General features: G+C 35.5%; 1 protein-coding gene across 7 annotated transcripts; it reads right to left on the reverse strand.

The window, feature by feature from the left end:
* Positions 1–1,315: 1,315 nt before the first annotated feature.
* On the reverse strand, positions 1,316–22,925 carry LOC308356433 (methyltransferase N6AMT1-like). 7 transcript variants are annotated; one of them, XR_013968087.1, is made up of 6 exons: positions 22,767–22,918; positions 20,734–20,820; positions 19,924–20,014; positions 14,742–14,827; positions 13,015–13,131; positions 1,316–1,525 (listed from the first exon to the last, which is right to left on the reverse strand). XR_013968087.1 is itself a non-coding variant. In XM_080825414.1 (5 exons), exons 1-4 carry the CDS (start codon positions 22,898–22,900, stop codon positions 13,117–13,119), a joined length of 327 nt encoding a protein of 108 aa, XP_080681540.1. In that variant the 5' UTR covers positions 22,901–22,918; the 3' UTR covers positions 11,758–11,889; positions 13,099–13,116. The 7 variants fall into 7 exon arrangements, 3 of the variants coding, with proteins under 3 accessions (XP_080681541.1, XP_080681540.1, XP_080681539.1); XR_013968086.1 differs by lacking the exon at positions 13,015–13,131 and having other exon boundaries at positions 22,767–22,925; XM_080825414.1 differs by lacking the exons at positions 1,316–1,525; positions 14,742–14,827 and adding an exon at positions 11,758–11,889 and having other exon boundaries at positions 13,099–13,131.
* Positions 22,926–24,117: the final 1,192 nt, after the last annotated feature.

The following is a 24,117-nucleotide window of genomic DNA, read 5'->3' on the forward strand; positions in this document are numbered from 1 at the left end:
ACATAATTAATTTCATTTTTAGCTCATCAAATAAAATTTCTTATTTTCTCCATTATTTTCTTATGAAATAGGGAAGGAAAAAGAATAAATAGAATATATATATTTTAGTATCTAAATTTATAGAACTTAAAATTCCAAAGGAACATGATTTTAAGAAAAATAAATGAGTAAAAGCTGACACCCATTTTGCTCAGGTTGGATTATGCAGGGTTAGAAACAGATGCAAGATCAATATTATCTTATTGAGGTAATAAGACCATAGTTCTTCTTTCTCATATGGACTGTTTTATTTGTAGTTCAAATAAATATTTAAGGTTGATTTACAACTTACTTGTTTTAAATAGATAAAGTATAAAATTAATAAAATACTAGATTTTTTTTTAGAAAAATTCTAAACACAAAGGAAGTAAAACCTTTACACATTTACATCACCTTATAAGAATCAATGCTGCTGTTATTATGTATATCCTTCCTATAGTTTTCTATTTTTAACATTTTTTGGAAATTATGATATTTTGAAAAATATTACACACATTTTTTTAAAATTTCTTTCAGCGTAACAGTATTCATTGTTTTTGCACCACACCCAGTGCTCCATGCAATACGTGCCTCCTTAATACCCATCACCTGGCTCTCCCAACCTCCCACCCCCCACCCCTTCAAAACCCTCAGGTTGTTTTTCAGAGTCCATAGTCTCTCATGGTTCCCTCCCCTTCCAATTTCCCTCAACTCCCTTCTCCTCTCCATCTCCCCATGTCCTCCATGTTATTTGTTATGCTCCACAAATAAGTGAAACCATATGATAATTGACTCTCTCTGCTTGACTTATTTCACTCAGCATAATCTCTTCCAGTCCTGTCCATGTTGATACAAAAGTTGGGTATTCATCCTTTCTGATGGAGGCATAATACTCCATAGTGTATATGCACACATTTTTAGGCTGGCTTTCCACTTGGTATTATTTAGGTAATATTTTCTGATGGCATCAATATTTTCCAAATGTTCATTTAAATGACTGTATACGATTTCCAAAATATTTCATGATTTTCAGAACAATTCTATATTGTAGAGTATCTTTATGTCTCAGACCATAGGGAATATCCCTCTGGAAACAAAGACTTACTGTCATCACATTGAACCATGTTTTTCGGCTTCATTTAAATAGATGAACATCTGTGACAATTTTGTGTTGATTAGCATGCTGCTCCAAGATGGGTATGTCCTTCTCCCAGAAGACAGATAAGTTAACACTTATCAATTAACTGTTTTTTTTCTATTAGAGAATATTTTAAAAAAAATTTTTTTTTTTTTTTTTAGAATGCCACATGTAACAAAAGTGTTGAAATTGGATGTCAACTAGGGCTCAAAACATCTGTTCTGAGAGAAGTTGTAATGAAGAGGATCTGACAAATGCCCCTCTATAGGACATGCACTCACTTAACTTACAAAGACTTACAGACAAGTGGATGATAAATCCTGCTTCTGCTCTAGACACATTTGGAAAAGCCAATCTTCATGCAGAGTTCTGGATATAAAGACAAAACAGGCTGAATATTGATAAGAAATTACATATTAAAGAAAAACTTTTTTTTTTTTTACTTTCCCATTTTTGTTTTAGGAACTGCATCTCATTTCCGCTGAAGAAATCAATCATATCATATTTCTGTCTCAATAAATGCCACACTTTACATATTTTTCTTGATGGTATCATGGTACCATTGGATATATTACTATTCAATTTGCTTTTTCACTTAAAGCGTAATGTTATTTTTTAAAAAATATTATAAGTTTATCTCACTCTTTTGAAATGTGCATTGAAGAGAAACAATTACTTTCAGTGATGTCAGAGTAGCTAATACTGCACTTGTACTCCCCTCATGTTAAACTGGACACAACAAATGAAATAAATAACTGTTTTTGGAAATTGCCCAACTGGGACCTCAGAACTACAATGCTTTTCCAAAGGGAAACAAACTATTTAAACCCTGCTATCACTTTAGCTTTCTGCCTGTAATTCTCTCAGGCCCACATTTCAAGAAGGGGAACCCAAGAAGAGCATGATGTTAATATCGAAGAAAGATCAAATTTCAGGAGTGATTGTAAGTTTTGAATAATCATTGTAAAGAAATGAGAGCTACACAGAAAAAGGAGTTTAGATACTCACATAGGGGCCTCTTCTGCCTGCTCTGTTGAATGCTAAGACACTCAAATGTATGGCTTAATTCCATAAGAAAGGTAAAAATTTTTTTAAAAACCACACCACACGTCTATTAGCTAACTAATCCTGAGATCATGCAGAACGGAGAAAGACTTGAGATCCATCAGCCATAGCAAAGAGACTTTACTAAAAAGTAGATCCAAAAGAGAGATACCTGAGTACTTGGGCAAACTAGCACTAGTGGTTGCATTAGATCCAACAAATTGTGCAGAGTTTAAGGGATGTACAAGTAACTTGGCTCAAAACCAACTTCCACACTATTTAGAGAAAGACAACAATATCCACATTGTAAACAACATATTAACATTCTCTGGTATCTTTTTAAAGATTACTAGACAAGCAAAGAAGCAGAAAAAAACTGTCACTATAAAACAAAATCAGTTACAAAATCAGTTTGGTTTACAACAAACCAAAGAATCAAAGACGTAATGAAAACCACACATCATGATCTTAAAAGAGGTGTTATAAATGTGCTCAAGAATATTTTAAAAAAATGAATATGTGAAGGTAAATGAAAGATAAAAAATTGAAAATATACATCTCAAAATACAATGTCTGAAATTAAAAAAAAATGGGTGGTATTCAAATCAAATATAAGGGATGCCTGGGTGGCTCACTTGGTTAAGTGTCCAACTCTTGATTTCGGCTCCATTCATGATCTCAGGGTCATGAGACTGAGCTCTGCCTAAGGCTCCATACTCAGCTTGGAGTCAGCTTGCAATTCTCTCTCTATGCCCTTCCTTCCACTACAGCTCCCTCTCTCTCTTTCCCAAAAAAAAAAAAAAAGATAAATAAAATACTTAAAAAAAAATTAACTCTAACCATGAGAATGAGGGGGGGAAAGCCATTACTGGGAGAAGATATTCGCAAAAGACACACTTGATACACTAAATCAGATCTTCTTTGCCTCACCTGACTCTTGCTTCAGCCACCACTACTGTGGCCATTCTACCTGGACTTCATCCAGTCCACCATCTTGCATTATAACGTAAGAAAGCTTCACCTTATGTCCCTGCTGTTTGCTTCCCCCTACCAGCCCAGGTGCTTTCTTGTTGATATTGCAACTCCTGGTGCCCACACAGGTGTACCTGATGTACATGAGAATTAATGCTCCCTGGAATGAAAACCTAAATTAGGTTTAATTACATCCTATAAGACATGTTCAATGTGGGGCGCCTGGGTGGCTCAGTGGATTAAGCCTCCGCCCGCAGCTCGGGTCATGATCTCAGGGTCCTGGGATTGAGCCCCACATCGGGATCTCTGCTCAGCGGGGAGCCTGCTTCCCCCTCTCTCTCTGCCTCTCTGCCAACTTGTAGTCTCTGTCTGTCAAGTAAATAAATAAAATCTTTGAAAAAAAAAAGACATGTTCAATGTATAGATTATGTCTGTTTCCTTATAATTCTCTGGACTAGCTAGGGGGAAATCTTGGACATGGCCACCTGAAAAAAATCATTGTCCTTAGAATGTTGAGGGTTTTCTCTTTTGTTTTAATGAAAATTGCTGTGGTAATGAGACCAGTGAGTCTATGTTGTGTGTTTCACCCACATTGGTAGTATATAAAGGTCTCAGGATGGGACATGACATTCAGACTCCAAAAACCTCTACCTGCTTCACTACTGAACTACTGAACCCCAATTTCTAGACACCGTGTGTTACAACTACAACAGAAACTCGTGTAGCTGTTGCAATGGCTGTGGCTATGACTGTGGCTATGGTTCTAGATATGGCTATGGATTTGGCTCTGAATACAGTTCTGGATATCACTGTCTTTGTGGTTATGGATATAGGTCTGGCTATGCCTGTCTGCCTGGCTGTCAGCCATTTTTCTATAGAAGATATTATACTCCTGGGTTAAAGAATTTGACCACAGTGCACCATTTCCTCTAAAGTGATCATTCCAAGATCATTTCTGTTTCAAAGTCTTATAATCACATTAGAGCACACTGAAGAAATAGTAGTCAGAACCAGCATCTTCTTAAAAGTCCCATTTGCTATTGATGGGGCTGGCAGGCAGAAAACCTTATTTTGATCATACTCCAAGGATAAACCCTCTATCCTCTTATTCTGTTTTTCTGTGTTGTGACAGTTTCCAAATAACTGTTTTATTGTCCCTAACAAGCTTGTATGCCTTTTATCACTGACATGTTATTGACTTCAGAAATAGGCAGGGCTAATGCTCAGCTGTTTATTTTAATTGTGTATGTCTGGCTTTCATGTTAACAGGCCAATATCCATGTCATATTAATGTTACGTATCTTGAATTTTGTCCCTGAAGAAAAAAGCTTTTTATTGGCTGAGCCTTGTGTTCTTAATTCATTGTACTCAAGGGTTTGTCTTAAAAGTTTGTGTTTTGTGATCCTACGTCTACCCATTTCTTTCTTCCCCTATTAATAAACACTTAGCCACTCATCAACACATGCACACATATACACACACATGAACAAAGGCCACAGAAAACCTATTTTGGAAAATGCTAATGATGAAAAGCAAGTTGGAAGAAGAGACACAAGACTCAATAATTGGTGGGGCGCCTGGGTGGCTCAGTGGGTTAAAGCCGCTGCCTTCGGCTCAGGTCATGATCCCAGCGTCCTGGGATCGAGCCCCACGTCGGGCTCTCTGCTCAGCAGGGAGCCTGCTTCCTCCCTTCTCTCTCTGCCTACTTGTGATCTGTCTGTTAAATAAATAAAATCTTTAAAAAAAATAATTGGTATATAAATGACCTAGAGATTGGCTGGATTTGGATGGTGGCATAGATAATAAAAGGGAATAGATGAGCATCAGGAACTCTCTGAAGGTAGAACCTATAAGATTTCAAACATCAACAATGAAGGAGAAGGAAGAAAAACCTAGAAAAGTTAAGTACTAAAAAAGTGTATATTTCTTCTTAGCACTTAGAATTGTGGGGCATTTAGGGTGGTTTACACAGATAAATATCTGAAAGATTGGTATTGCAAAATTATTGAACTATTATTACAGATGTGCTCTGTGTCTTTCTGGAGACACTGAACTGGCTAAGGTGATGATCATGATGATCATGACATACAAATTTCTTGACATGAGAGTTTTTTTCTAATATCTGACACCATCTGAAACAAGAGTGACTTCTCATTAGGAGCTCTATCACTGGACAGGTCTAAACCCAGGCAGGATCAGCCATTGTGACAGTTAATTCAGGATAAAATTATAAATTCAGGAAGAGGGATGGAATTAGATGATCTTACACATCCATTTTCTATCCTCTTCCTACTCTAAAATACTATAAGTTAGGAGTAAATTTGAACTTTGAAGACTGATTATGAAAATAGTGATGCTGATACCTGGAAAATACAAAAAGAAAACCCTTTATGTCACCATATACAAAAGGAGAAGCCAAATATAATATAGTTTGGCTTTACAAATCCTATCTTTATTTGGGATGTAGAAAGACCGTCAGAATGGGAGTCTGACACTCATGTTAAGTAAACTTGACCACTCATGTTAATTAAATTCAGTGTTCCTAATATCCCTTGAAGCCTGAAAGAAACTGCAGGCTTAAGCAGAGGAAAGGCCAAAAAACGACAAATGGGTAGATTGCTATTCTTGAAAAAATACAAATCTAAACATTGGAATAAGCTTGTCAATATCTATAAATATATTCTGCTGATATTTTTATTGAGATTGAGTTAGATCTATACATCAATTTTGAGAAGATGGGAATCGTAACAATACTGAGCCTTCCAATTCATGAACATGGTATATCACTGCATATATTTAGGTCTTGTTTGATTTCTTTTGTGGTGAATGATAATGTAATATAGATCAATAATGATTACCTTTGTACTCACAGAGGGCATATTCTAGTAAGATAGACAAAAATTTAAAGAACAACCAGCCATCTAAATGACTGAATAAAAGTATTAAATTACAGAATTATAAGGTTTTTATAGTGATTAGTAAAATAAATAGTGACTTGCTATAAAAAGTATCATATGGCCTGCCAAAACTCATACAAGAAGAAATAGACAATCTTAATAGGCCTATGTCTATGAAAGAAATTGAGTCAATAATTATCAATCTTCTAAAAGAGAAACACTAGACCCAAATGGGTCACTGGAAAATTCTACAAAACATTTAAAGAATGATATATACCAGTTACCTACAATTACTTCCAGAAGATACAGGGGAAATAGTTGATAACTCATTCTATGGGGCCAGTATTATTACCTTAATATCAAAACCAAATAAATACATTATAAGAAAAGAAAACTACAGATCAACACCTAAATGAACATAGATGCAAAGATTTTCAATGAAATATTAGTTTATGAATCTAGCATTGTATAAAAAGAATTATACCCCATGACCAAGTTGTATTATCTCAATTATGCAAGACAGGTTCAATACTCAAAAATGAATTAATATAACCCATCACACCAACAGCCTAGAGAAGTGAAATCACATGATTATCTCAAAAGATTTAGGAAAAAACATGTGACAAAATCCAATAACCTTTCATTTTTAGTAACCAGGGATAGGGGAGAACTTCCTTGACTTGATAAAGAATGTCTGAAAATATATATGTATATGCAATAAGCAAGAAAAGAAGATTTACACTGATAAGGAAAGAAAAATATGAAAGTGTCTTTTCCACAGATGACATATTTGTTTAGAAATACTGTAGAAAATCTAAACAAAATTATTAAAAAAAACCCCTCCTGGAACTAATTTATAGTAAGCTTGCAGGTTAACATGTGAAAGTCAATTGTCTTTTACAGATCAACAATGAACAAGTGAAATTTGAAATTAAAAATGTAATACCACTGACATTAGCAGTTTATATATATGTACAAAACTCTGATGAAAAAAATCAAGGCACAACTAAATTAAAAGAAGAGATATTCCATGTTCATGGATAAAATGTTGCCATTGTCAAGATGTCAGTTCTTCCCAACTTGATCTACAGATTCAGTGGAACCTCAGACAAGATCCCAGCATGTTCTTTTGTGGATATCAACAAACTGATTATAAAGTTTATATGGAGAGGCAAAAGACCCAGAAGAGCCAACACATTATTGAAGGAAAAGAACAAAGTTAGAGGATGGACACTCTCTAACTTTGAGGCTTACTGTAAAGCTTCATCAAAACAGTGCAGTATTGGTGAAATAATAGACAAATGAAATAGATCAATGAAACAGAATAGAGAGACCATAAATAGGCTCACGTAAATATAGTCAACTGATGTTTGAGGAAAAAATACAGAGGAAATAGGATGAAGAAAAGATAGTCTTTTCAACAAGTAATAGTGGAACAACCATCAGATGGAAAAAAAAAATCTAGAAACAGACCTTGTACTATTCAAAATAATTAACTTAAAATGGATCATAAAACTAAACCTAAAATGCAAGAATATGAAACTTCTAAAATATAACATAGGAGAAAATCTAGATAAACTTCATATGGTCATGATTTAGATATAACACCAAAGGAAAAATCCATGAAAGAATTGATAAGCTGGATTACATTAATATTAAAATTAATATTAAAAATTTTTGTTCTATGAAAGACAATGTCAAGAGAATGAGAGGACAATCTACAAACTGGGAAAACATATGTAAATGACATATCTGATAAAGAACAATTATTCAAAATATACAAAGAATTCTTAAAACTCAGTGATAAGAAAAACAATAACCCAACTAAAGATGGGCCAAAGATCTTATCAAAAACCTCACTAAAGATGACATATAAATGACAAATTGGCATAGGAAAGATGCTTCACATCGTATGTCCTCAGGGAAATGCAAATCACATAACAGTGTGTTACCACTACACACCTATTAGAATGGCCAAAATCTGGAACACTGACAACACCAATGGCTGACAAGGATGTAAGGCAATACACTCATTCATGGCTGGTAGAAATATAAAATGGTACAGCCAGTTGGGGAAGACATTTTGGTGGTTTCTTACAAAGCTAAACATACTTTTACATGATTTAATGTATCCAGTTATGTACACACAAAAGGCTGCACAGGGATTTTTACAGCAGCTATATTCATAACTGCCAAAACTTAGAAGCAAACAAGATTTTTTTTAGTGAAAGAATGGGTAAATAAACTGTGGTGCATTTAGACAGGGCAATATTATTCCCTGATAAAATGAAATGAGCTCTCCTGCCACTAGAAGACATGGAGGAACCTTAAACACACATTGCTAAGTGAAAGAAAGCAATCTGAAAAAGTCACATTCTGTATGATCCCAAATATATGACATTCTGAAAAAGGCAAAGCTGAACACAGTAAAAATATCACTGGCTGCCAGGAGTTAGTGGTAGCCAAGGGATGGAGGAGTTTGTAACAGTATAATAAAGTCTATATATCATTATACATCTGTCTAAACCCATAGAGTAGACAATACCAAGAGTGCACCCTAGTTGACCCCAATGTAAACTATGGGCTTTGGATGATTATGGCATATCCATGTAGCTTCCTTAATTATAACAAATATTAGAGAGTACTGGTAATGAGGGAGGCAATGTATGTCAGGGGACAGAGAGTATATGGGAAATCTTTATTCACTCCTTTTAAATTTCTATGTGAACTTAAAACTTCTCCAAAAAATTGTCTTAAAAAATCAAGTATTTCTAAGAAAGGATCAGTGAGTTTGAAGATAGAACAATAGCAACAACTAAAACCTAAATACAAAGGAAAAAAAAACTTAAAAGATGAACAGATGCTTTGTTATCTGTGGTACAGTATTGAGTGATCTGATATACATATACATACACATGTAGAAATGCACACAGTCTGGATACTTCTATATCCAGAGAGGGCTCAGAAGAAGTATTTGAATAATGAATGGATGAAATATTTCTAAAATTGGGGCACCTGGGTGGCTCAGTGGGTTAAACCCTCTGCCTTCGGCTCAGGTCATGATCCCAGGGTCCTGGTCCTGCATCGGGCTCTCTGCTCAGCAGGGAGCCTGCTTCCTCCCTCTCTCTCTGCCTACCTCTCTGCCTACTTGTGATCTCTCTCTGTCAAATAAATAAAAAAAATTAAAAAAATATTTCTAAAATTAATTTTTAAGAAAAGATAATTTAAACAAAGACTGAAGAAATCAACAAGCACCAAGTAATAAGAACAAAAAGAAAATGAGGACAGGTATTATCATAATCAATATTTGGGTAAACTGAAATATTTTTTCATTTTTTTAATGATGATTAACCTTAAAGTAAACATAATAAACATGATCAGTGAGTTTATGGCATATATAAAATTAAAATTTATAATAACAAAAGGTGGGAGGAAGGAAGTAAACTGCTATAAGGTCAGTATATATGCATAAAATGGTATAATATAACTTTAGCACAGGGCACCTGGGTGACTCAGTAAGCACCTGTGTTTGGCTCAGGTCATGAATCCAGGATCCTGGGATCCATTCCAGCACTGGGCTCCCTGCTCAGGAGAGAGTCTGCTTCTCCCTCTTCCCGCTCCCCCACCGCTACTTGTACTCATCCTCTCCCTCTCTCGCTCTCTTTCTCTCTCTCTCTCCTCCTCACACATAAAAACAATTAAATAAAATCGTTAAAAAATATATTACTTCCGGCACACTGTGGCAAATTAAGATACATACTGTAATCCTTAGAACAGCCATTAAAATCATAAATATATCAAGTAAATCTATGAAGGAATAAAATGGAACACTAAAAAAGTACAAAAGAAGGCAAGAAAATAAGGTAAGAACAGGAAATAACAGCCGTAGCAAGCAGAAAACAAATAACAAGATATAGACTCTTATACAACCATGACAGCAATTACATTAATTGAAATGGTCTGAACATTGTCATTAAAAAAAAGACCCACATCTATGCTTCAAAAGAAACCCGCAACAAATATACAAATGCGGAGGAGTTAAGAAGAAAAGAATAAATAATATATACTATGCACGCAAATTAATATATAATAAACACTAGTTTAAGAAAGGTAGAATGGTGATATTAATATCAAAGTAAGCTTCAAAACAAAAAATAATATGAAAACTAAATTCCTCAATTAAACATAAAATCTCTAAAAAGCCTGGCAATAGCATTAAGAATGGGATGAAAGAAAAATGTGTGCTGCTCTCAGTTGAATTTATGTGAAGTGGTATAATATTATTTGAAAAAAAACTGATAAATTAAGATTTTAATATTTGTAGCAACCAATAAATAACAATATATCTAATAAGCCAAAAGAGAAGATAAAATGGAATTAAAAAAATAAAATAAACCAATAAAAGGTAAAATTATGGGGGGAAAGGACAGGTTAGGAAATAGAAAACAAATAATGAGATGATATAGAGTTAAATAAAACTGTGTCAAAAGGACATTGAACTTGAAAGTCAAAATAGATTCATTATAAATAAGAATATTTATTTATTGTGGCTTATCCATAATAAACCTACATTAAATGTAAAGACACAGACAGACTAAATAATAATAAAGCTGGAGTGGATATATCATGATCAATCAAGCAAACCTCAGACACTGTGTGTCAGTCACTTGGGAAATGAACAGTTTAGGGGTCAAATTCCTACTGTGTAATAAATATACAATCTAATAAAGGGGAAAGAGTGATACCGATATGTTTTTTGCATTGGAAACTGGAAAGTGGCTCATTAAGAGGAAGAGTGCTCTGCAATCAGCGTGGGAAAGATTCATCTGACTGAGGGGGTTAGATGCACCTTTATGGAGGATGATTACTTTGAAGTGGGCAGGGTTGTGTTTTAGGGGCAGCGAGGAGAAAGGTGTTGAATATAGAGAAAACAGTATGGCAAAAGCAAAAAGCTTGGAGATGAGAGTTTAATTTCTGTGATTACCCTAAGAAATGATGAATAAGCCAGCATTCATATAGAGCAGGATTCCTGAAGGTAAATAGAGAATCAGTTGCTTCCATGATGAATTAGGGCCATGTTGGCAAAGGCCTCAAATGATTATCTAAAATATTTGGTCCTATTTGGCCACTGGTAATTTTCCTTTGAGGCAAGTGACACCCTCAGTGTTACAATCGGTAAAATTGCTCTGACTGCAATATATAGTATAGGCTGTTGGCATGAAGCTTGGGTTCAAATATGCAGGGGAGACACACTAGTGTAGACATTGTGAATAACAAGGTGGGCCTGAGTGAGGCAGTATCAGTATGTTAAAAATTTTGTGATGATTTATCCAAACTTGTAGCTAGTTAATATCTGGGAGGAGGTAGAAGGAAGAATTTAAGATGATGCTATGGTTTTTAGCTTGGAAATAGGACAGTCAGAAGAGTGCATGGGTCCAGCATGATAATTTGTGTTTTATGTTGTTTGCAATGCTAGTATGAAAACTATGAATCTAACAGTTGATGGTTGATTTTAGAGCTCAAGGGAATTCTGTGGCAGAGAAAGACATAGGGGACTTCCAGATATAAATGATATTTGATACCCTGGGTATGGAAGAAAAGCAGTAATTAAGAACTCATTCTGTCCTGGTCTGTTTAAAACTTATGCGACAAGCCTAATATCATAAAATATACTTTTTTTTTTTTTTTAAAGATTTTATTTATTTACTTGACAGGCAGAGATCGCAAGTAGGCAGAGAGGTGGGCAGAGAGAGAGAGAGAGGAAGGGAAGCAGGCTCCCTGCCGAGCAGAGAGCCCGATGCGGGGCTCAATCCCAGGACCCTGAGATCATGACCTGAGCTGAAGGCAGAGGCTTTAACCCACTGAGCCACCCAGGTGCCCCATAAAATATACTTTTTTATGGGCAGGATTTCTTTTGAAACTAACTTCGAATTCCATAAGAATCACCATAAAATGTCAGGTATATAATCCTGTGTATTAAATAGCTCTTGTCCAGTAAACCAACATGTTTACCTCTATCTTTGAGTGAAGACTGACTATTAATATTCAACCTATCAAGATGTGTTTTGAATGAAAGGAAAGAAATTTGCAAAAAGTATTACCTTTCCTGTGTTGCAGGTTAAAGCTCGAGCTACTACTAGAGAAGTGATGGTTAGTTACACCATTGAGGACATAGTTATTGAACTTATAATACAGCTGCCTTCCAATTACCCCTTGGGTTCAATAACCGTGGAGAGTGGGAAGAGAGTAGGTGTGGCTGTTCAGCAGTGGCGGAACTGGATGTGCAGTTAAGCACTTACCTCACCCATCAGGTAAGTTTCTGTGTGTACATTCGGCTTTCCAGGTAGCCCTACCAACCTCCTCTTTGAAAGGGCAGTAAGACTTAAAATATATCACTTCTGATTGAGGTTGAGTTACTGTATTTCCTTGGGTCAACACAGATGTATGCCTGAATGACCTGAACCTACTTACTGAGCCGTTTTCCTTTTTAAAGTTCTGTATTTCTGTCTGTCTTTCTTTTTTTTTTTTTTTTTTGGTGTTTGAGAGGAGTTGACTTTACTCCACTGACATTGTGGATGACACAGAACTATACATGGTGTTAAAGAAATTGTTTGAGAGGGAATCTTTTTGTAAGATACTGGATCGATGAATATCTTTGGAGCTACTTTTAGTCTAACATTTCAACTCTCCTTTTGTGATTAGAGAAATCCCAGTACTCTCAAAGTTCTTTGACTTTTAAACATACTGTAGTTGTTTGCACATTGAAACTATAAAACTTGATGTATTGGTGCAAAACCTTTCTTTCAGGTCTTTCTTTAGTGGAGAAAAATTGTATCTGGTTTCTAAAACTTAGCAGGTCATTTTAAAAACCAACATTCAGAAAACTTAGGAGATGTGAATATAGCCAGGCAGATTCTCTCTTTCTAAATTAAAATTTAGGGGCACCTGTGTGGCTCAGTTGGTTAAGCGTCTGCCTTCAGCTCAAGTCATGATCTCAGGATCCTGGGATTGAGCCCCACGTCGTCGGACTCACTCTCTCTCTTGTGCTCACTCTCCTTCTCTCTGTGTCAAATAAATAAATAAAATCTTTTAAAAATTAATTAGTTAATTAAAATTCAACTTTAACATTTATGAAATTGAATAAAAATAACTTTGGTCTTCAGAGTATATTTACTCTATTTTTTTCCTTTTTGTTAACAGAATGGAAGTATTATGGAAGACCTAGCTTTATGGAAAAATAATGTAGGCAAACGTTTTGAGGGTGTTGAAGATTGCATGATATGTTTCCCAGTCATTTGTGGTTTCTCTTCCCAAAAAAGCCTGTAGAACATGCAAGAAAAAGTTCCATTCAGCCTGCTTGGTAAGCCCAAAGAGAAATTAACTTATTTATATTTTATGTATATTTATATGTATGATATCTAAAAAACGAAATGATGTTAAACTCGTAATTGTAGTTAATAAAAGGCATATTAAAATGATTTTTCAAAATCTGTAAAAAATAATTATTAATTTACGGAGACTGGTAGCATCAAAGCACTTTAATAAGTGGGTGTTTTATTATAGCTCTCTCAAACAGTAGATGTTCCTGTAAGATCTAGACCATAAAGGAGACTAAAAAAACTAGGGGCCATCTGGCCTTAGAGCTCTTTACTCGTTTTAAACATCATAGTGAAAAGAAAGCTGCCCAGTATACAGTCGCTTCATAAGGAGGTCTTCCTGACATGTCTTAGTGGTTGGGTGGTGTGGGAGCCTAGGGAGAAAGAGTCGTACTGTAGCCTTTGGAAGTAATGCTGAGTTGTGTTGATTTTGGAGATGAATGGGGGAAGCTAAAATTTTGGTATTCTCCCTTTTCCACTTAATCATTGTTAAGCTTACCTTGGATGCATATTTAAACTGACGGCTTTAAAAGGTTCTTTTAACATTTAAAAAAGCATTTTTTTTTCCCAGTACAAATGGTTTACGTCTAGCAACAAATCCACTTGTCCACTCTGTCGTAAGACCTTTTTCTGAAAATTTTTCCTTCCATTGGAAGTGATCCCTGAAGAAAATCAAACAAGGACTGTGGATCTGGAGCCATCTTAAAGTGTTGATGGGAGGAGGCCAGTGAGCATTACTTTTAAATAGGACCTTCTCTGGAAAATTATTTTGGTTAATGTAATGATCCTAAAATCAGGTTTACTTATCTTTAGATTGCTTTGTAAATGTTTGGAAACCTTTTCTTTTACATAAGGATATTACATATTTGAGAGAAAATATTTATATTAATAGTTTAATCTTTTTGTATATTTTTAAAAATAAATATGGAAATACCCTAAATTACAGAATTGGAATTTGTGAAAGCACTGTACAACTATGTTATACTAAAAAGCCCATTAGGTTTGTTGACCTATGTTCTAGAAGAGTCCAAGTGAGGCAAATGAATTGAGAGGGTTGATTTATATCTACAGATATTTTAAGATTTATTTATTAGTTATTACAACAAAATTAATTAGTATTCTGATATTTGTAGGTTATTTTAATGGTAAAAATGAGGCTAAGCTATTAATATAGCTTATCATAAGCTATTTGAAGCATGCTCTGAAATCCTATGTAAAAGAGTGTAAACTGAAATTTAAGGTGTCTCCATTAATCAAGGGTTATGAAATTCAGAAAATTAAATTCATGGCACTGACCTTTTGCTGTGGAAGAATTTCCGTTTGTTAGTGAAATTTGAATTGCAGTCTTGTCAGTGAGCTTATTACTCCATTTGAGTGAGTCTCTAGAGGGTATGAAGTTGAGAGAAACAGAATTAGATTATCTCGTGCATGAAGCAGAGTGGTAGTTATCCCTCTATTGAGAGGGAAGAAATAAGTATTTCTGAAACTTAAGACTGGTGGAAAAAATAAAAATTTTAAAATGTTGTAGGAGGCTTTCAACTTTGTAAGCAAATTTTGCTATTCTTCCTGGCCAAAGTTACACTAAATTAGAGATTTGGGGGAGCTTATTTTTTTCCAGCCTTTAGAAGTATAAGTTAATAATTTTAGTACTAAGTAAAATTCAGTATAATGGGCTGAAGTGGAATAGGTGAATACGTTCCGTTTGCCACAGCACTGTTACCTTTAAAAAACTGTACCCAAGTTCTAAAAGTATGGAAGTTTGGAACTTGGAATAATTTTATTGCAGTCTTCCACTACATGGGAAATATTAGCATATCTGATAGCAAGTTTACTTGAAAGATCAGCTGATCATCTCTGTTGCAAATGTTTAATTGGCAAAAAGAAGTTATATTAAATAAAAATCACAGCTTACCATCACCTGGGTAAAATGGTTATTACTGAGATAGGATGAATGTGGTCCGAGTGTCATAGTCGAGAGTGAAGTATTATGTGTGAATTATAGATCTCTTGAGTTGAATATGTAGATGCAGTGTCCTACCCAGTTTTGTCTGTCTCTTGGATTTTTCTCCCTAATATTTATTATCTTATAGCCTTGAGACTCAAGGAGTAAGTGAGAACAGATAGCAAAATTCTACTACCTCTTCTTAACCCCTTTCTTAAAATATTCTCTGTGTCTCTCTCTGACATAGTAATCCCAAAGATTGTGTTACTCCTCTGTGAAAGTTGCACACTTTTCCTTTAAAAATGGTTTTAAAATAAGACCTTGTTTATATCTTTTCCAATAGTGGTACTTCTTGGCTTCTGACCCAAACCTCAAGTAGAACAGAAAAGGGAATAATGGAGCATTGTTTTTCCATGTTAGCATCTAGGGCATCAGGTTCTTGGTGAAACACTATAATTCAGTGGAATACTTACTCTTCATACTTAGGACTCTTAACACATTTCTTTGAGACTTGTAAATATAAGTGTAAAGTTTGTTACTGTTTATATGCTTAAGAAAAAACTTTCCAGAATAAGACTGAAATTCATATCATTGATTAAAGTTTTATTTATATAGCTTTAACAACTGCAGAGCATCCCTTACAATTTTAGCATAAGGACATTAAAAATTGCATGAGATTCAAAGCCCATTAGCAAAATTATTAACTTAAAATCCTAATGTAAATTGCAAAGTTTAGAATTTATTTTTAACTCTTATTTATCCCATGTTCTAATGTATGTCCATAAGTTTCTGTGGCTTAAATAATGTTATTATTTGATAAGTTTTTGTGGTGTGGATGATTGTTATTATTTGATTGTTATACCATATGTGCCCATTAAGATTCTATTTAATTATAAAATATTTCAAATATACAGAGTAATAATAACAATAATATAAATGCCCTTGTACTCCTCACAAACTATTTTGCCATATTTGCTTCGGATTTTTAAGTAGGCTCCATGCCCCATATGGGCCTTGAACTCACCACCCTGAGATCAAGAGTTGGATGCTCTACTGACTGAGCCACCCAGGTGCTCTGCTTCGGATTTTTAAAGAAATAAAATCTTCCTCTTTTGTACTTCTCCCTGATGCCATCTCCTCTTTCCCTCCCTAGAGCCAACCTACTCCCTCCCAGATGTAATCAAAATGGCTGAAGGAGGTTTAGAGAGGAAAGAGCTTTTACATCATGTGATTCAAAGTTACTTAACACTCAGTCATACCATCTCAATACTGGGCACATCACTGGGCTATTTACACACAGTGTGAAACACTGCCTTACAACTTCCATTTTATCCCGGTTTCTAAAAGCATTTCTGTTTGTCGTCTTAATAGGCCTGTTAACTGGGGTGCCTAGGGGGCTCAGTGGGTCAAAGCCTCTGCCTTCAGCTCAGGTCATGATCCCAGGGTCCTGGGATCGAGCCCCCCTCTCTCTGCCTGCCTCTCTGCCCACTTGTGATCTCTGTCTGTCAAATAAATAAATAAAATCTTTAAAAAAAAATGGGCCTGTTAACTATAAAGTTCAAAGAGAACACATGAATAGTATCTTCTTTCTCTACTCATTTAAAAAGTGAAAAGTAACATTTTTGAGGGAAGTGATTCAGGAATACCTTTGTCTGCAAGTAGGAAGATGACTAGTTATCTGCTGTTCCTTTCGGTAGTGATACTGCAGTATGAGGAAATACATTTGAAATAACCAATTTTCAATTACATAAAGAAATTTTCTCACATTGTTAAAAAAAAAAAAAAAGTCCAGAAGGTAATTTTCCAGAAATGTTGAGAAGGGAAACTAAAAAAGAATTTGCTTTGTAATTGTTTATAATGGCTCTGAGGTGGGGGTGCCTGGGTGGCTCAGTCATTATGCAGCTGCCTTGGACTCAGGTCATGATCCCAGGGTCCTGGGAATGAGCCCCACGTCGGGCTCCCTGCTCAACAGAGAGCCTGCTTCTCCTTCTCCCTCTGCCTGCTGCTCTGCCTACTTGTGCTCTCTATCTCTCTGTCAAATAAATAAATAAAATCTTTTAAAAAATGGTTCTGAGTTACTATATATTAATAATCATTTCAGTATGGGTTTTAAATAAAGGAAAAATTGATCTTAAAATACAGAAAATTATGTAGTTTAAAAAGGAAATGGATTTAAATGAGAAAGTCACCGTAGACTGGATATAAGGTCTAATCACACACACTCCTCACCCATCCACATTCAGCTTTTGGGTGGTCTCAGAACATTAGAACAGATCTAAATATGGGGAAGTAAGCAAAAAAGGCCTCTGACAAGAAGTTTTAAATTCAAATAGCAAAATGTACTTTATTTATACGAGAGGCTCTTATTTAGAACCCCTGAACTCTTAGCTTAAATACAAGTTTAACTAAATCACTTGTTTGGTATTCTAGCAAACAGCACATGGAAAGAGAGAGTGGAAATGCCACTAACAGGTAACAGCAAAATAAGACAACGTAAAGCAAGAGAAAAGAGACAGAGAGGAGAGGAAATGAAAACTCAAAATCACTGCAGGCTCTAGCTACTCAGTATAAGGCAGAAAGCCCTGAGTAATCCTCATCACAGCTAGCACAGAATAGTAACTAATGCTCATTTTAATGACCCTGAATCAATCAAAGATAAAGTTATTATTATTATTATTAGTTTACTTTAGGAATGTAAGGAAAGCCATATGACATATCTGAAAAAAGTCTTTTTTCTAAAACTAAAAAAGAAGCAAAATAAAAGTACTACTTTGTAAACAGGTAAGCTTAGTTATCTAAAACAATGATTTTGATCAAGGCTGTGATAATCTATGCCTAGTGTTCTGAATATTAAACAAACACAGAGTTTTCTAAGTGGATCATAATACCTATGCTAATGCCTCCTTCTTCCTTCTTTCTTTGTCAGCATTCAGAGTCACCATCACCTCGAACCCCCAAAAGAGCTGACTGGCATGGACTACCATGAGCCATGTCCTGAAACAGCCGTGAGACTTCTAGATTTAGACTCAATGGTCTGGGCTTAAATTCTGTATTTATCACTCTATTAGCTACATGACTTTAAAAAATGAACCTCACCTCAGTTTCTACCTCTGTTAAAAAAAAAGATATTCTGAATTTCTTATTTATCTAAAGTTTTATTACTATACCAAAACCATATATTTAACACTAATCATGGACACAATAAAGAAATAAGTTAAAAATTTAAAGGGCAAAACCTTCACAGTGAACCCATGTAAATCACATGAGTACCTTTCTGGATAATCTAGTTTTTAATAGCAGTAACAAGTCCTAATAGGTAAGAATTTCTTACATCTTTGGCTTAATTCCTTCTAAGCTGAAAAATCACTTCTGAGTTTAAAAAAGCAGAAAAGCTAAATACTCTTAACACTAAGAATACACGTCAAGAAGCACGGAAAACATTTTTATTTCTTATCCCTATCTGGTGTTAAGACTTTTTGCTTACAAAAAAGCACTTAAAACAACAACAAATATCCAAAATTACCCAAGTCTTACTAATTAAAATAGTAAAGGAACACTGCGACTGGGAAATAGATGTGTAAGTTAAAATGATGGTTCTGTAATTGTGACATGTTTTTTTACCTGTCAAGGTCTCATTCCCCTCTTTCTTTTGATTTCATCTCCTTGATCTCTAATGGGTAAATTCTCTATCCTCTCATTTTCAATCCATTTAGCTCGGGTAGGGCTTATCCCAATGCAGCTGTCCTGGGTGAGACTATTACTCAAGCCTAAACCCCTTTGGCCACAGTGAGAGATTTTGAGATGGCATATGATCCAAGATGATCCAAGCAATACTCATTCTGGGGCTTGTAAGACTAACTAAATAGAAAGAGTTTCTTTCCATGGAAGGATAAGGGAGATGTTTGCTGAGAAGTGCGAAATAGACATGCACGTATCTTCTTACCAAGAAGAAAAAGACTACCTAGAAATAGAGCCAACAGAGAAGTTCAGAGCTAAGAAAAAGATGCCTGTTATAGCATTTGAGTTCCTGGAGCCAGCTATGCCTGAAGCCACACACTTTACTTAAGCCAGTTTAAACTGGATTCTCCGTCACTTCTGACCAAAAGATGACGGATCCTTCCAAGACAGTAGAAATTTCCTTTGAATTTTGGACAAGATGAATTACGTCAGTTAAGAATTTACTTCGTAGGGGCGCCTGGGTGGCTCAGTGGGTTAAAGCCTCTGCCTTCGGCTCAGGTCATGATCCCAGGGTCCTGGGATCGAGCCCCACATCGGGCTGTCTGCTCCACAGAGAGCCTGCTTCCTCTTCTCTCTCTCTCTCTGCCTGCCTCTCTGCCTACTTGTGATCTCTGTCTGTCAAATAAATAAATAAAATCTTAAAAAAAAAAAGAATTTACTTCATAAATTATGGGGTATACTATTTAGTGGATTAAAAGTTAATTAATTTATCACTCAAGCTTCTTTGACCTAATCATCTTAACCTTAACTTATTTGAAAAGGAAATTAACTATTATTGGACAAGGATGAATAGCTCACCAAGTCTGTAATTACTGGCTGAATGTGGACTTTGTCACAGCGTGCTGTCTCCAGAGTGCAAGCTGCTGCTTCAGGGTTGGTATCAGTGCACCTAGAAACAGAAGAGAAAGAAAACTGTATTTTACGACCATGAGGCAACCTATTACTGAAAAAATTTTAAATGTTCCACTGCTTTTTTACAAAGCAGATTTAGGAAAAAATGAAAATGCTTTAATAATGGTGAAGGAAAAAGCAATAAATGTTATATTAATGAAAAAGATTGTTATATTGATATAATGTGCAAGAGTAGAAACTACACATACATGCATACACATCTGAAGGAATTAAATTATGAATCTAATGAATACTATGCCACCACAAAAATGAAATTTAAAAGGAATTTTTGAAAAATAGTCATGATACAATATTAAAAACATAGGAAGTGGGGAAAAAAAGAAAGAAACACACTTGGACCATGTGTGGTAGAATTGGAAGTGATTTTTATTTTCTTCTTTAAACTTTCCATATTCTCAAATTTTCTTAAAAATTTAATTTTCAATTTTTTCTGGTAATCAGACTATTTGCCTAAAAAATTTCAAATTTAGAAATACCCTAAAATCATTTTGTTGCTTCTATAATTATGTAGTATGATGGAACGGTTTTGGACATGCAGTTAAAATGTTTAGGGAAGAATAATTTATAATCTGAGTCCTTCCTACACTTAGGTAGACCCTTTCATTTCATTTACAAAAATGATTTCATTCAGGCAGTCATACCCCTAGTGAATTTCTTAGCGGAAGATGTGGATGAATTTGATATACTTATACTTACATGTACAAAGCTTGAGGACCCATCATAGAGGCTAGGAATGCAGACACCACTCCAGACCCTGATCCTACTTCAAGGCGTATTTCCACTCTAAAAAAGCAAAATAAAATAAATGAGTATAGTAGGATAAAAATATACATCACAGAAAATGACGCTCAATCTAGTTTTAATGTGTATTTCTCCAGCATCACTCATCTGCAAATACATGGAAATACAAAAGAAATTTATAAACACACTATAAACCACTTTGTGCTCATTTAATACTGTTTAATTACACACTGGGGTGTGTAATTAAAGTCCATAAAATAGATAGCTTCCAATTCATTACTATAAAACATTACATAAAACTATGGAATTAGGTTGAGGGTTGAAAATATTAATATGAAAAACATCACCCCTTCTCACAAGGGTTTAGTAGTTTAGTACTTCCCTAAAATGATAGGGTTAGTTATTATACTATTTATTTATGATGTTTTCTCTATCATCTAAAAGTACATAACATTCACAAATCCATTAGTATATCCTAGAGAAAAAAAATTCCCCCTTTCTCTTAATAGATTTAGAGCAGGAAAAGAAATTCGTTATTTGTACAGCTGTACACTGAACTGAGAAAATCTCACAGAATCTGATCTTACAATATTAGTATAACTTTAAAATGCTTTTGAATAAATTCTTTATTACACTCTATTTTATCCTTCAATTAAATTTACTTCCCTGCCTATAGTCTACATATGCATCAAAAGCACCAGTTTTCTCCATCACAGAAATGGGTTTAATGGGATTTAGGTCTTGCTGGCTACTAGCCTCAAACAACTATCCAAAAATAAACTCTAGCAGCTTCTAACTTTTGGAATCAACCCACATTATCTGACAAAACTTTATTATTCTGTGGGAAGGTCTGTTGAACCTTACCAGGAGGCTTTTATTTGAAAATAACTATCATGCTTTCATAAACAGAATCCCAAGAACAGAAATAATCTGACTTTATAACAAAATCAGCTCCTTTCACAGCATACTTTGCAATGCAACTGGTGCTTGTAAATCTTTCTGGGGTCTCTTGAGACTAAAAGACAAATTACAAAAAGAAATATAGGGTTCTACATTCCAGTAAATCCCAAAGTTCCATCATTTACAATGAAAAGCTGGCTTCATAAGCGTTGGGGCATTTTATATATGGAAAAATCTGACCAGGTTTAAGAGAGAGAAACACAATACAGAAATACAGATCTATGAAGCCTGACTGCTATTTTATCTTGAGATAACCAATTTCAAGTCTTGATCTTTAAATAAATCTAATTACTCAAATTCCTCTCATTAAAACAATAACAATACAGGTATTCATTCTTTTAATGTCATTTAAAATTTAGGAGGGGGGCACTTCAACAAGTCAGTTTTATTACTTACAAAGTGCTAGGGAAAATTCCACAGGCTGCTAGCTCTGTAGCTATTTAAAATTTTAAGTTAAATGAAAAATTACGCTCTGCAGTCGCACTAGCCACGTTTCAAGGGCTGGGTAGCCACACGCGGCTAACTGGCTTGTTGTTCAGGGCAGAGTATGCTGTTCAGTGGGTTTCAAAATACTTCTCCGCGCCATGATCTCACAATCTCACTTCATTTTTGTGCCCCTCCCTTACTATAGGGTGCCTTTATATACTGAGTAAATTAAATGCCACGCAACTTTTAATATTTTATATTAAAATATTAATATATTTCGGAATATTTGGTTTTTGAACGTGTTAGCACATCACTGCTCTCGGGGGCTGTGGAAAAGATACACGCTGGCGTAGTAAGGAGCTGTGGAGCTCCCGAGACCAAAGCAACACCTTGGCAAAAGTAGAGAGATCCCTGGCCCGCCCATTACAGGTATCTAAAGGAGGATCGTCGGTGACGGCGTTCTGGTATCCACGGTCGCCGAGTCTGCGGACACCGCCTCCTCTCGGGGCAGACAGCATCCCCTCTTTCCCGGGCTCTCCCTCGCCGCCGCCTCTCCAGGACGCCCGAGCCCTCTCCCGCCGGGACCCTCGTCCTCCTCGCACCCTGTCAGCTCGGCCGCTGCTGCCTGGAGCGCGTCCAGCAGCAGGAACGTATCCTCCGCGGGCTCGTACACGTTGGTGAAGGCGCCGCGGCCCACGCGCCCAGGCAGCGGTGCGGGGAAGCTCGGAGCTGCCATCTTTCTTCCCTCCGTCCCACGCGCAGACGCCAAAATTCCGCGCGCGCAGGCCCGGCAGTGGAGGGCGGGGCAATGGGGGCGGAGCAGTAGGGCCGGGGCGCCGGAGGCGGAGAGAGGAATCCGGGCTTGTTATTTCTAACAGTTTGTAAGTAAATGTTCTTGGAATTTGTAAGTAAACGGTTCTGTAGTCTGCAAATGCTGACCTTTGCTTTCTTATTTAGAATATTTAAATTTATTTTATTTTATAGATTAGCCCTTGATGCAGGGCATCCTCGATTGTTTTTGACTAAGGGGAGTGTTTTTCCTTTATGTTCAAAAGTTTTCTTCTATTTCTTGTTTGCAAAGAATTGAAAAAATACATATGGTCACTAAATTTTACGTTTTTAAATATCAATTGAACTTCAAGTTTTGAGCTTTGAGATTTAAACTTTTTCTCACTTTATTTTTTACTGTAGTATATTATAAAATTACCTTCCTTTGTTGAATCATGAAGGCACTTTTTATAAGTCTCACTCAAGCAAGATGATTTTTCTTTTAATATCCTGCTGAATTTGGAGTGCTGATAATCTAGCTCTGTTTTGATTATGCTGTCATTACAGGATGAGTTAGGACATTGTTTCTGGCACATCTGGTAGAACTCACACATAAAATTGGATGGATTTAGTGCTTTTTTTTTTTTAGTGGATGATTCTCTGCTGTTTTGGGGCATCTTCTATAGATTGTTAGATTCTTCAGGCACTTGCACTCTTTTTGAGTCCATTTTTGTACTTTTGCAATAAAACATTTTTACATCTAGTTTTTAAAATTTGAGTAATAAAAATACAGGTAAATACCTAGATACCATTTTTTAAAAACCTGAGTACCTATCACCCAGAATTGATAATTAACAGTACTTTCTCATATTTCCTTAAGAGTATTTATTTTATTTTTAAAATACATATTATACTACATATTACTATTTAATAATTGTGTTAAATGTAATATTTATTTTTTTAAAAAGATTTTATTTATCTGACAGACAGAGATCACAAGTAGGCAGAGAGGCAGGCAGAGAGAGAGAGGGGGATGCAGGCTCCCCGCTGAGCAAAGAGCCCAATGTGGGGCTTGATCCTAGGACCCTGGGGTCATGACCTGAGCCGAAGGCAGAGGCTTTAACCCACTGAGCCACCCAGGCGCCCCAAATGTAATATTTATTATAACGAATTATCTCACATGGT

Source organism: Martes martes (genome assembly GCF_963455335.1).
Source record: "Martes martes genome assembly, chromosome: 16".
Taxonomy (NCBI): Eukaryota; Metazoa; Chordata; class Mammalia; order Carnivora; family Mustelidae; genus Martes; species Martes martes.